Here is a 13,411-nt window from a genome sequence, read left to right on the forward strand (position 1 = left end):
TAGGAATTGTTATGACATGTGCCAACACTATGTTTTGACTACGGTAACGCCTGCTAAGAGCTGACACTGGAAATGTAAACACGAAGGCAAAGCTTGCGAAACTTATTGAATGCCCTACGAGGGTAATGTATTATCAGATTAGTGTTTTTTATCCGCTCCCCAAAATACCTGTTGTCACCCCGACCTAATACACTAAGGTACCCGAGTGATCAGGCTCGCTGAATTGGTTGACACATGTTATCTATCTCAGTTACTTAGATCGATGGTCGTGCTGTTCATCACTGGGCCGGTTGTCTAGTTCAGACCGCCGCCATATAGCTGGACTGTTTCTGAGTGCGGTGTTAAACAACAAATATACAAACAGACAAAACAGAACTTATGAAGCCGTAGGGTTACATTACACTGAACGTGTAATGAGTGCAGTGTAAACCTAAACTCACTCACTCTGTCCAAGCATGCTCCATACAGGCTTTTGGGATCACAGGATAAAGATCTCTTTGTTAAACGCGGATCCAGCAGTAGATTAGTTGATCGATCTTTCAGGTGTGCAATCCCCACTCTTTGGAGCAACATTCCTCTTACTTTAAAGTCTGCATCCTTTGTACAGCCTTGACGCTTTTTCTTTTTTTTTAAAAAAAAAATCTGTTCTCCGCAGAATGATGTGTTCTAGCGCCGGAAACTGACAGTATGTAAAGCCTGTGAGCGACCTACCTGGAACGCGACGCTAAATAAATATTTGATTATTGTTAGTTTACAGATTAAAAATAGTATGCAACAGAGAGGGTTCGGGTGATCCTCACAAAGTCTGGCTGGGAAGACTCATCAACAGTTCAGGAGCCTTGCCCCTTCAGACCGCCGCCATATAGCTGGACTGTTGCTGAGTGCGGTGATAAACAACAAATAAACAACAAATAAACAAACAGCCCAGACAGCAAATAGGACTCCTCCCAGGAAACGTTGTCTAGTCGAATCCACCAAGAACTTTCCGGAGAATATGTAGGCTCATCAACACTGCAGCGTTTCGTTTTACCCACAGTGTCAAAAGGGTTGCGCTCTCGGTGGAGAACCCGATCACTCTACTGCACTGAGCCAAGAGGTCAGGAGAGTGCTCAGGACAAAGGCACCGTGAAAAATGGGAAGTCGGACGAGCGTGTTGTTGGGATGCAAGCGAGACATACCTCAGGCGAGGTCCGCCAGAGTATAGAAGTAAGACAAGAGTAAAGACAGAGGTAGCGTCGGGAGAGGTAGTTTTTACTCCAGATGTAAATATACGTGGTAGGTGCACTCTTGAGGTTACATGGACGAGATTTCCACAGTGAAGCAGCTGAATGAGAGGAAGATCGAACACCGAAGACTTCAGTCTACATATTCTGGTACAGTCAAGAGCAGATGGTAAGCTGATCGAAGATTTCAAGGGGGTTATAGTGGTGAAGCATATCCTGAAGATTGGCAGGGGTAGTGTACCATAGTAAAGGTATTTATTGCCAATGTTAGATTTGTGTATTCTCTAACACCACTGCCACCGCTTCATAAACTAAGCAACTGAACAGAACAGAACATATTTATTGAGATTTCGTGGTGCGCATCGTGATCCAATCTTACACAAATGTGAATATGTGTCACCACTGGATACGACACACAACCATCTGCCTTAACCAGCGATTCCGCTTCACAAAACAAATTAATAAATCAATATGTTACTTGTCTTGTGAAGGCAAGTATTTCAATACAAATCCATATCACAATTAACCAGTCTATAACTTGACTTTTAATTTAAAAAAACATAGAACAGACATAGAAATATACTAGTTTTGATTGATTATAATCAAGACAATAATTATTATTCATGAATAATTTACATATAACACACGCTGATTCAGGCGTCCCTCCGTGCGAATGGTTCCACTAGAAGAAATACGGCTCCGATGAACTGAGTTGCCCCAAGGACATGAAACGAGGTTGTATACGTTCCCGTGACATCGCGTAGAAATCCTGTGGATATATGATCGATATAATAGAAAAAGAATGAAAACATTCAGTGTTACAATAATACTGTTAACATAAAGAATGCTTACACAGAATGTACACAGAACACCAAAAGACATGCAAGGTTCGAAAAAATGAAATCTCATTAAATTACTACTAGGCATTCATGTTCATGTCGTATATTTAAAATCTTGACAATAAAGAGAGTTGCGTTTCTTTTGCTGTTCGGGATATTGTGTTTAACCTTACAACAGTAGTGCAAACATGAATATGGTTTATCAAACAAAATAGAGACAATACTCTGCCGCGGTCTTTGTTGCAGGAGTTAAGATGTAGATTTTCGAAAAAAAACCTAATACATATATTATGATAACGATTTAACTAGTGCAAGTTCAAAACAGATCCATAACTACCCCAGCGGTAATTGCATCAACCACACTTCACTTGAAATCACGAACCTTTAAAATTATTTGGTTGAAGTCTCTGAAGCATGACGTCGACCTGGGTACTGAGGGTGAGACATGACCTGATTTCTTTTCATCAGTGAATTAGGAGATAAACATCATGTGATGGCCAATTTCCGGGTGTTATTGAGTATTTGAAGCACGGGAATGCATTTGGAATCGACGGCTTCAGCCGGAGGTTTCAAATGAAATATTCCCGTGCTTCAAATACTCAATAACACCCGGAAATTGGCCAACACATGATGTTTATCGACATTGTAAACACAAAAGTAAACCAAAGGGGTTTTAGTGTCTGCACTCGTTTACATCGAATACGGACACAGCAGTGAAGTGTCATCGGCTGGCCGTTTCAGCTGGTTCTCATGGTAGCATCTGGAGTTGCTCATTTGTGACGTCATTCTAACTTTACGTCACAATACGATTTGAATGACGTCACCACTGTCGATGACACAACACAACAATTGTTTACGTGTCAATACGCGGTGAATAGTCTTTCAGTTTCCGGGAATCTAATACCATTTAATCATGTTTTTCAACCAATCAGATTACAGAACACAGTAACTTTTGGTTTACAATTAGGAGATAAACATCATGTCTTGGCCAATTTCCATGTGTTATTGAGTGTTTGAAGCACGGGAGGGCATTTGGAACCGACAGCGTCAGCCGGAGGCTTCAAATGAAACATTCTCGTGCTTCAAATACTCAGCAACACTCGGAAATTGGCCAACACATGATGTTTATCGACATTGTAAACAAAAAGTAAACCAAAGGGGTTTTTACTGTCTGCACTCGTTTACATCGAGTAGGGGTACAGCAGTGAAGTGTCATCAGCTGGCCGTTTTAGAAGGTTCCCACGTTAGCATCTGGAGTTGCTCATTTGTGACGTCATTCTAACTTTACGTCACAATACGATTTGAATGACGTGACCACTGCTGGTGACACAACAAAACAATTGCTTACGTGTCAATACGCAGTGAATAGTCTTGCAGTTTCAGGGAATCTAATACCATTTGATCATGTTTTTCAACCAATCAGATTACAGAACACAGTAACTTTTGGTTTACAATATTCGATCAATCGCAACTATCTGTACGTTAATAATGCCAAGTTATGAAGACTTTAATGTCACTGCACAATACAAAATACAGTTTTTTGCTACTTGTTCATTTTTGTATACTTTTATCCTTATGTGTAGCTGAAACATTTAATCGTTTCGGATTGGGATACATATTTTGTAACTGACAAATTTAATTGTTTCGGCTTAGCTTGCGATCCATATTTTGTATGCCCAAGGGGCAAGGGAGGTAACTTTAAAGATGGGAATGATAGTGGACCATGTGCTTCGCTGCGGCGAAGATGGAACTTTGTGGGTTTACAAATTTTGTGAGTATAATTTTTTAATTACAAGTAATGTAATACGCAGTTTGTATCTATTACAGTTATATGCATAAACCTGCTTCATTTAGTCACAAATGTGCAGTTATTTCAGTTTAGGAACGCGTGGGTTAGCCAAGCTTAGCGTCATGTTTTTCACGTGTTTATTTTTTCTTGACTGTTACACGTGAATAGTACCCTCATATTTAGGGTCTTTGGACATGTAGGAATTACAGTTGTTCTTGCAGAAATAATTTCACACTCTGTCATGAACTTGTGAACCATAATGTTCCATGTTTAATGCGTTGCATTACACCGGCCAGTGTTTGTAATGTTCGTTTATGGCTACTAGAGTAAGTGTATTTCATCTCCAAAACATTATCCGAGGATACATTGTTTACCATGATTATGTAATTGGGGGGAACATTTGTCAGTAGGTATTATGTATTATAAAGTATAAAACATCATGTTTTAGCTTGAACCGACTGCCGCGATGACGACAGGGATGATGATGATGATGATGATGATGATGATGAAATGTGGAAGAACATGAGAATTAATAAACACTGTGGTGTATGTAATGATGATGAGATGTCGAGTACAAGAAACAAACTGAACCCATTTGTTTGTTGAATTATAACATTATGTGCAAAAGATCACGGCAGGTGAAACGTTTAGACGGTTGGAAACCTTTCATTCAAACTGTTTGTGAAAAGAAAGAAATACTATAACCTTGCACATTATTATTGAAATATTACATAAATATCTATGTTCGACAAGCTTTTTTTATATTTAAAAAAAAAATTAAATTTTTATTTTATTTTTTTTTCTTATGGATAACAACTTTTCTTTTTCTTTTTTACAGGACGTTTCAGGTCACATCATCAGGTAATGACGTTCCCGTTCAAGTTGTTATCCATAAAACGTATCATGTGTTCATGTTCTTTCAGTTTCTAAATGCCTTTCAAAATCATCAAAATATGCTGTTCGTATAAACCACATCATCGTCGAATAACCATTTCATGTTTAGTACCTTCTCATGCTTGATAACATATACTATACAATACTAGCGGGATCGGTTGGTCAGGCTCTCGTACGTTTTTGACACGCGTCAATATATCATAACTGCGTAGATACCCGTGACGATCCAGGTTAGAACGGACCTTGTCGTAAAAGAAGATTAAGCGGATCGGGTGGTCAGGCTCGCTGACTTGGCTGACACATGTTATCGTATCCAAATTGCATACATGTCGACGCCATGTAGCTGGGATATTGCTGCATGCGGCGTAAAACAACAAACTCCTACTTGATATTGTATCAGTTGCAGAGAACACCTTTGTAACTACTTACCAAGCAGAGGAAATGAGGTAGACATTGCAGCGCCGTGGAACACTTGAACAAATCCAAACACTTTGGAGAAATGGTCGAATCCTAGGAAATCTATTATGAGCGGTGGGTGTAGAGTAGCGTATACTCCATTAATGAGTCCAAACAACACAACAAACATAAGCATGAGCTTGAAGTTGGAGTAGAAATATGTAAACTGATAGATGATCCCAAGAAAGATAAACATGATGATCAGCATGTACCGCTTGTTTACCCAGGGTAGCTCTGCGACAATACCGGAACACAACCGGCTGATAAAGTCTAATCCAGCAAATAGACTTACAACCAGTGCTATTTCCATTTCACTCAAGCCCTTTTCATTGGCTAACGGTGGTAGGAGGGCTGGAAACATGTTAGTTCCTATGATTCCAAAGAAGGTAAATCCAAATATTATCCAAAACTTTAGGTTCGTAAATAAAGCCGCATCGCACTTCCTGTTGGAACATTTGGATTCCCTGTTCAAGGAACTTTCGCTCAATGCTGTGATATTGCTGTGCAGATTAAATGTAGACAAACTAATTGAGTCAGAGTGACTAGAAAACTTGAGAACCTGAGAACTACTTGATATATCTGAAGTTAAACAGCGATTGAAATTAGCATCTACGCTGTTACCAGTAGATTCTGGTAGACGTTCCTGAATCCGGATGATCGGTTTGTGGGTATTGGTAAGTTGTCTCTGACAATCACAGGATTGATCTTCTCCTGTGATATCAGCAGAAGTAAGTTCAGGTAGGAGGACGTCTTGCAGCCCATTACACTGTTGTTTATGTAAACATCCATTGTTTGCTGTGTCATCCACAACTCCAACATAATGTTCTTCAAAGTTTACATCTTTGTCACCGAGCCATTTTCCTTCAATTTTGCCAGTAGGTGCTCTATAGAAGCTCACAAATACGATAATTTCCATCATTAACCCCCCGAGTATAAGAAGAGCGCCTCGGAGGCTATACGTATCGAGGAGGTACCTCAACAGAAGCGGCATAAGCATGGCTCCAACACTGATCCCAGATGCAGCTATAGCTGTTGTTATGGTTCGCCTCTGGTCAAAGTATTGCCCAATCAGCACTATCCCAGGACCATACAACAACCCTTGCGAGGAACCTAGAAAAGAGACATGTTACGCTTATAACTCACCATAGATTTACGGTCGTATACATATTCAGTGGCTTCTTTCGATAATTTTGGAAACTTTACCAATGTTGCCACGTTTGAAATGATAATATAAAGTGTGACGATGGTATTTCAATTGGAATAAAGACTCAAAAGAGGATTCGATACGGAGCATTTCTGTATTTTATTCTTTTTAAATTAGTACTTGGGCTTACACTTTACTGGGATGTTCAATGACTCTTACCGACGAGTAGACTTTGGGAAAACAGGAGGAATTCTATACTGGCAGATACAGATGAGAGGGTGACACCGAGGGAAATAAGAAAGGCGCCTGCCAGTGCCAATTTCCTGATGCTCAGTCGGTCCATAAGAATGTTCAGAACCACGAGAGCTTGCAAAGGAATAAAACAAGAATATAATTACACAAACACAATTATCATATCATTTATTCTGTGTAAATTCTTATTTCTCACAGTTTCTCTCTTTGAAAAAACATAACTCAACTCGGCAATGACGAATGTTTATATGTAGTTAAGAAACCTTTGTGACATCACGGCATCAACAAAAATAAAATATACATTGCGTTGGTTGGTTGGTTGTTGTTTGCCGCAGAACTAAGCAATATTCCAGCTGTATGGCTTCTTCCGTGAGTCTGGACCAAACAACCCAGTGATCGACATCATAAGCGGTGACATGTGTCAAGTAAGTCAAGTAAGTCAGAGACCACCCGATCTCTTTATTCCCGACACCGGTTGTTGAAGACCAATTCTCACCCGGATCGTCACGGGTCATTTTTATGGTGATGCAAGACCATTTATTAAAGAAAGTGATTTCCATGAGCATTAGTGATGTTTCCATCCTTTTTATCACGTTTCTATATGCATGTGATTGGGACATTTCTGTTGGGTCCAGCATAGACACAAGAAGTCGGGCCAAAGGTGTGGGTTACTATGAGGTATACTAGCGGTAAAAGTGTTCGGTTGTCATGCAGAATAACGGGTTAACTATCCCACATGGGTACAATGTATGCAGCAGATGCCTGATATCCCTCTACTCTGATAAATGCTTGAATGTTCCCAATTTTTATCCATTCGCTCACTGTATTATTATTAAGATCAATTCAGTGAGCATCTTCGCTAATCGAATGGTTAGAATGGCAACATCGGGACAGTTCGTCATAAACAGTGAGTGAGTTTAGTTTTACACAGTGTTTAGCAATATTCCAACAATATCATCTCGGGGGACATCAGAAATAGACTTCACACATTGTACACATGTGGGGAATCAAATCCGGGTCTCGGCATGACGAGCGAACGCTTTAAGCACTAGGTTACACCTCGTAGTCAAGGGAGACAATTGGGGGAGTGACTCGGGTTCAACACTGCTTCCAAAGCAAACACTGATCATTTTATTTTACAGTATGCAAAGGTGATGATGGCCTTACACGTTTGCCACTTTCCTTGCTCTAAGGATGGAATGGACAAACCTGGACCTGTATTCGAACTCGCAATCATGTTTTCAGACCTGCACAATGAGACGCAACGTCATATACCGATTTCGGGCATCTTTGGACAAATGGCTGACAGCGTATATAATTCAAACATATTACAAGATATTATCTGAAAATCTGAAATGACTATAATTATATCTTCCTACAACGTTATTAGGCAGAACAATCGCTTCTACTAACAATATCACTTCGTGTATGACCTATTTTCAATTTGAAGTTGATAATTTATTCATCCTTTGTAATTATACCTCATAATAATATATGGCCGTCAGGCAGTCAGCCAAAAACTGTCATGTCATATTCTGAATTTAATTAAGTCATTAATTATCATACGTTTAGTCTGTGTGGTTAACTTGACAATGGGCTGTAAATAACAAGAGTTTTAGAGATGTCAATTTGACCTGGTTTCCACAATATCACGTTGGAGGAACACATACCAGTATATTATAACCGCTCACTACATCAGTCCACTGTGTTTGGGGACTTGAGGTTATATTAATCTAACCCCTGGGATCATGCCAAGTGTATACTGCGTGATTACCTATTTATGAGGATAAGCAGAGGTCACACTATAACATGACAGTAAACTGCTTGTTGTCATCTACTCCAGTGGGCATAAATTCCATATTCGAGGAGAAGCACAAAGGACTCCTGGTGTCACCAGTCACCAAGTATGGCCCAAAGAACGATATTTCCCATTTGATACAGACATCCAAACATTTAGATACCAATGAGAACGACATATTCGCGTATGTGACAAACGGGTTTTTATTCGACTCGTGTATAATTCATGTGTTTCCGTTTGTCTCACATCGGGAAACAAAGCTTGGAGAACGTTGAACAGTATGATCATGTATACTAGGCATGTTTAAATGGACAGGACGATCCCTGCGTGATTGGAATATCGATTGTCACCTGTATACGGTCGGTAAGTACAGTCGGCTCGGAGTTATACAGCTTTGGAACAGTAGATCCATTTCAAATGCTGGAGCCTGTCCCAGCTCAAATAATGTCAACTAGTTGGCATTCACGTACATTGTACATGCACGCAGGAGCCATACAAATGCGATACCTTTTAATGACACTTTAAACCCAATATCACATCCACTTCGGCATCTGCACATAACAGCTGCATACTTTGGATACTATGGGACCAGATGCCTACCCTTACTTTATACCCACATATTATACCCGTGAAGATCCGGGTAAGAATTGGTCTTCAACAGCCCATGCTCATAACGGGATCGGATGGACAGGTTCCCTGACACATGTAATCGGTTCCAAATTGCATAGACATGTACGTTCATGATGTTGATGTCTGGGTTGTCCTGTGAAAGTCAAGTCGAAGTCAAAATATGTTTATTTGTATGTGAGGCCACCGACCCATATACAATGCACATTGGATACAAAGAAAGTTTACATCCAGGAGGATAACAATTGTTTTCTTAACATAATAGCCTGATGAATATACAGTGACCATCTTTTTTAACATACAGACATCGCATGAGGAAACAATTTTGTAAAATGCTGAATTATTACTTCTGCTTGTAACAAAAGTGCCTAGATGATCAGAACGGATTTTTTCATAGACTGAACATTCAACAAGAAAATGTAATTCGTCTTCGATGATTTTTGTACAAAATGGACATAATCTATCATTTCTGTCAGTGGATAGCCTTCTTCCTTCATTTACTTTTAGATCTAATAGCCCCCAATCTAAACTTTACAAGTAGCAGTCTCAGATTCTTTGTAGTCACAAGGGATAAGTATCTTTCTGGTTCTAAAAGGGATTTAAACTGTCTGTAACAATCACAACGAGAGCTTTCTTCTAACCTCGAGCGCCATTCTTTTTGAAAAATACATAATACAGCGATCTCTGGTTCAGGAAAACACTCACATCACCTACGAATTGGTTTAACCAGACAATACCAAAACCTTTGGAACAAAGGAGGTTCTCTATATGGGACGCCGTTATTATCTAAATGTAGAAACATATTGTAGGAAATTTTCGGCAGACGGTGATCATGCATTTGCACTATCTTTAGACAGTATTTGAAGCATCTAATCTGAGCATTAATGACAACTGGAAATCTCCCATATTCTCCATATACCATGTCGTTAGGGGTAACTTGTGTGACGCCTAAAACGTCCTGTCCAGACTCGATTATTTACAGACCGCCGCCATATAGCTGAAATATTGTGAAACAAACTTACACATTATACTGGTTGATGCTGAAGTCAATCCCATCACTAGGGACGTCATTGATGCAGATGCCTGGAACTCGTTTATAAACTCCACGAAAAGGATTCCAAAACACTTGATGTACCCCATCATCAACGTGTTCACACCGAAACAAGCTGAAAGAAAACAAATATATAAAGTGTCCCTTGATTAAACACGTTATGTCACCCCAGTAGCAATGACTCCACTCCCGACCTCATTCAATACTTAAATGTTCGCTAACTTAACTTTCAACTCCCTATTTATCTTTACCTTCTTTCCGAGTTCCAAGTCTCTTGTTTTTTCTTCCCCGCCTCAGTCTATCTACTTCCTTCTGTTATTCCCCATCTCAGCGTATCTACTTCTCTCTTCTGTTACTTTCCCACCTCATCCTATCTACTCCCCTCTTCTGTTACTTTCCCCACATCAGCATATCTGCGTCCCTCTTCTATTATTCCCAACCTCAGCCCATCTACTTCCCTCTTCTGTTACTTTCCCCGCCTCAGCCTATCTACATGTACTTCCTTCTTCTGCACCTTAACCCAACTAGAACTATTGACATTCCACAACGCAATGTGTATTCTAGCCACGTAAATTCATCTCAAGTTCGCTTGCTATTTGCGAGCTGCAATATTATGACTCAAATAGTTTGGACAATACAGTACATGTTCTGTTTCACGAATGCGTGTGTACAGTCAGGTTTCAAAGTCATAACATGAAAGAAAAAGGCTGATGAAACGTCTCCCTGACTGATGCACGGGAGTAATGATAACTTTATCCTTCACGTATGAAGACACGCAACGTATGACTCACCTAGCACAACTAGCCACCCTCCTTGACACCGCCGTCGGCTTCCCCCCAAACAAGACATCGCACTCCAACAGACGTCAGCAGAATCATCGAACTTGCTTCAGGTTCAGGGTAGAGATCAGGTACCGTTCCACTCACATTCTCCTAAAGCTATGACCCGCCGTTATCTGAATGTATGACACGGGCTATTATGTTAGTAACTATACATACCATTTGTTTGTTTTTCTCAAATGCTGATATAACATGTTTACAATGGCTAAAAGGTAAGAAAAAGGGCCTACGCTAGCGCAGTGTGCGGAACATCTGCACAAAGCAAACAAAAGCATCTTATGCTCAAATGATTGCTATACTTTCAGTACTGTGCTTCGGTGCATTGCGGTAAAAGATAATTACGTCAAAACTGAATGAAATATGTTCTTAATTCAGTGTGTGCACTGAGTCCAGGCAGCTTTATATGTACATCGGAAGCAACGAAAACACTTTATTCAAGGATATTTTAAGTATGGCCTTTGTATTCAATGTACATTTTGTTGAAACAGAATTGTATATTGCACTCACGAAACCATTCTGTCCCATAAAGATTCCAGCATCTGGCAAACTGTATATTATCAGTGTTATTATGAATTCTAGCGTGAATAGCCAAACATTACGGCAATTTGCATAATGTATTTATAGTATAACAATATATTTACACTAGCTGAAAGCCATTTGAATTGCTGATTTGCTGACAATGTATTGTACAAACGTCCAATTTGTGTCTCGAATAACCTGTTTGAAACATCGGTGAAAACCTTCCTTGTTAGAGTGAGTGAGTGAGTGATTTAATTTTAATGTATCCAGTTACATTCAAGTGTGAAGTTTGATGACTTTCAATGGAGTCTATTGTCATATAAAAGTATATTTGACACGGATATTGTTGTACTTATTTGTTAAAAACTGGTTTGCTTCGCCTACGAGTTTCATTCCAGAGATTTGTTTCCATTATACACTTGATCAGTGATAAACAAAAGCGATGCATGGCTTGTTTGTAAAGGTAGAGAGCACAACCTCCCAGACCTTGGGATTTTGCATGCTTTGTAAATAACCCTGACCGTTTTAATCCTGTAGAGAATCTTACATATTACATATACATATAAGATATCACACTTACCCCGAGCTTTGTTCACATGCAGCGAGAGCTATTAGCAAGGATGATAAGCACATCGTGTTGTGCAAATCTTCTGACAGGTCGACCAGTTTGGTTGATTAACGGCATATAGCTTTCAGGAGCATATCCAGGTTTAATTGGTACCCTATGCATAATTACACAGCTGGCTGATTGTCATCCGTCACAAGGGCATCTTTATTTCCATGGGAGCTCCATGAATAGGGTCTACTGCAGGTGTGCAGTTGTGTTGTTGCTAGACAAGAATCAATATACGGGAATGTGAAGGTCAGGCTTCGGTGGACGCGCACACGACGGGCATAGATCTACGCATGTTTATGACGGTTACTGTCTCGAGAAAGTAACGCATGACATGACATTTTGCGTGTCACTCCATGACAAGGTTGAAAAGTACAGTCCTGCAGATTATATATGTACAATGCTAGGGGACTATTGGCCCGAAACGTACTGACGTGGGTTCCTTGGCAATGCAGCAATCAGCTGATAATGAGTTTCAGATTCGTCTGATGTGTGTGACAGCTCGATCACAGCGTATCAAATGTTAGAGTGATTGGATGAGTTGGGCTTCACGCCGCTTTTAGCAATATTATAGCTTTTAGCTATAGTACTGCTGCGGACTCAAAATTAGCCATGAAATTCCTGACCGATTTCCACAATCAATGCTTGCCCTGAGAGGTGTGTAACAGGATATCGGGTGGTCAGACATAATTGGTTGATATGTGTCATAGCAGATCCGGTCGAACAAGATATACGCACACGCATAAGAAACGCAAGTCAGTTTTTATCCAAATAGGACACAAAGTCGGACCCTAAACTAATATAGGTTTTTGGCATATAGTGAAAAGTGTTGATATTATCAATACTTTTTGTTTCGTTTTGGAAGGCAAAACACATCACTTAAAGGAATCACCAAAACGCACCACACCAGTGAACATGTGGATATCATGCACACACTTCTCGTGAAATCAAACATGTGCGAACTGTCGCCACCATGAGTGGGTATAAGACTGGACAACAATTAGGCCTATTACTCTTTGTTCAACAATGCTACGTTTGGCTCCAAATGAAAGTGACCAGGCTATCAGACGTTCGGATGCTGGAGTGTCTGCCCAAAATGGTGTCCACATAAGCATAGCCACTATTTACATCTCCGTCATCGATACAACGCTACAAAGACGACAGACGACCTTCGTTGGGGTCGTCCAAGGGTCATCACACCTCGAAAAGATCGGCACATTACCCATCAACACCGGCGAGATCCAATCTTGTCAATCCCCTTACCTTTCGGAAACGTAATAATGCCCTCAGTCTTGGAAGCCAATGAAATTTCCTCTCTCAATCTTTTGTCTATCTGATCCTGTTTGCATTTCTTGTGTTTCATATTG

General features: G+C 40.0%; 1 protein-coding gene across 2 annotated transcripts; it reads right to left on the reverse strand.

Moving 5' to 3' along the window:
- Positions 1 to 1,242: 1,242 nt before the first annotated feature.
- Positions 1,243 to 12,235, reverse strand: LOC137287209 (monocarboxylate transporter 14-like). 2 transcript variants are annotated; one of them, XM_067819393.1, is made up of 6 exons: positions 12,012 to 12,235; positions 10,865 to 11,028; positions 10,045 to 10,188; positions 6,565 to 6,711; positions 5,175 to 6,311; positions 1,243 to 1,992 (listed from the first exon to the last, which is right to left on the reverse strand). In XM_067819393.1, the coding sequence occupies exons 2-6, from the start codon at positions 10,920 to 10,922 to the stop codon at positions 1,877 to 1,879; spliced, it is 1,602 nt and encodes a 533-aa protein (XP_067675494.1). In that variant the 5' UTR covers positions 10,923 to 11,028; positions 12,012 to 12,235; the 3' UTR covers positions 1,243 to 1,876. The 2 variants fall into 2 exon arrangements, with proteins under 2 accessions (XP_067675494.1, XP_067675495.1); XM_067819394.1 differs by lacking the exon at positions 12,012 to 12,235 and having other exon boundaries at positions 10,865 to 11,221.
- Between the last annotated feature and the right edge of the window lie 1,176 nt (positions 12,236 to 13,411).

Source organism: Haliotis asinina, chromosome 6, assembly GCF_037392515.1.
Source record: "Haliotis asinina isolate JCU_RB_2024 chromosome 6, JCU_Hal_asi_v2, whole genome shotgun sequence".
Lineage (NCBI taxonomy): Eukaryota > Metazoa > Mollusca > Gastropoda > Lepetellida > Haliotidae > Haliotis > Haliotis asinina.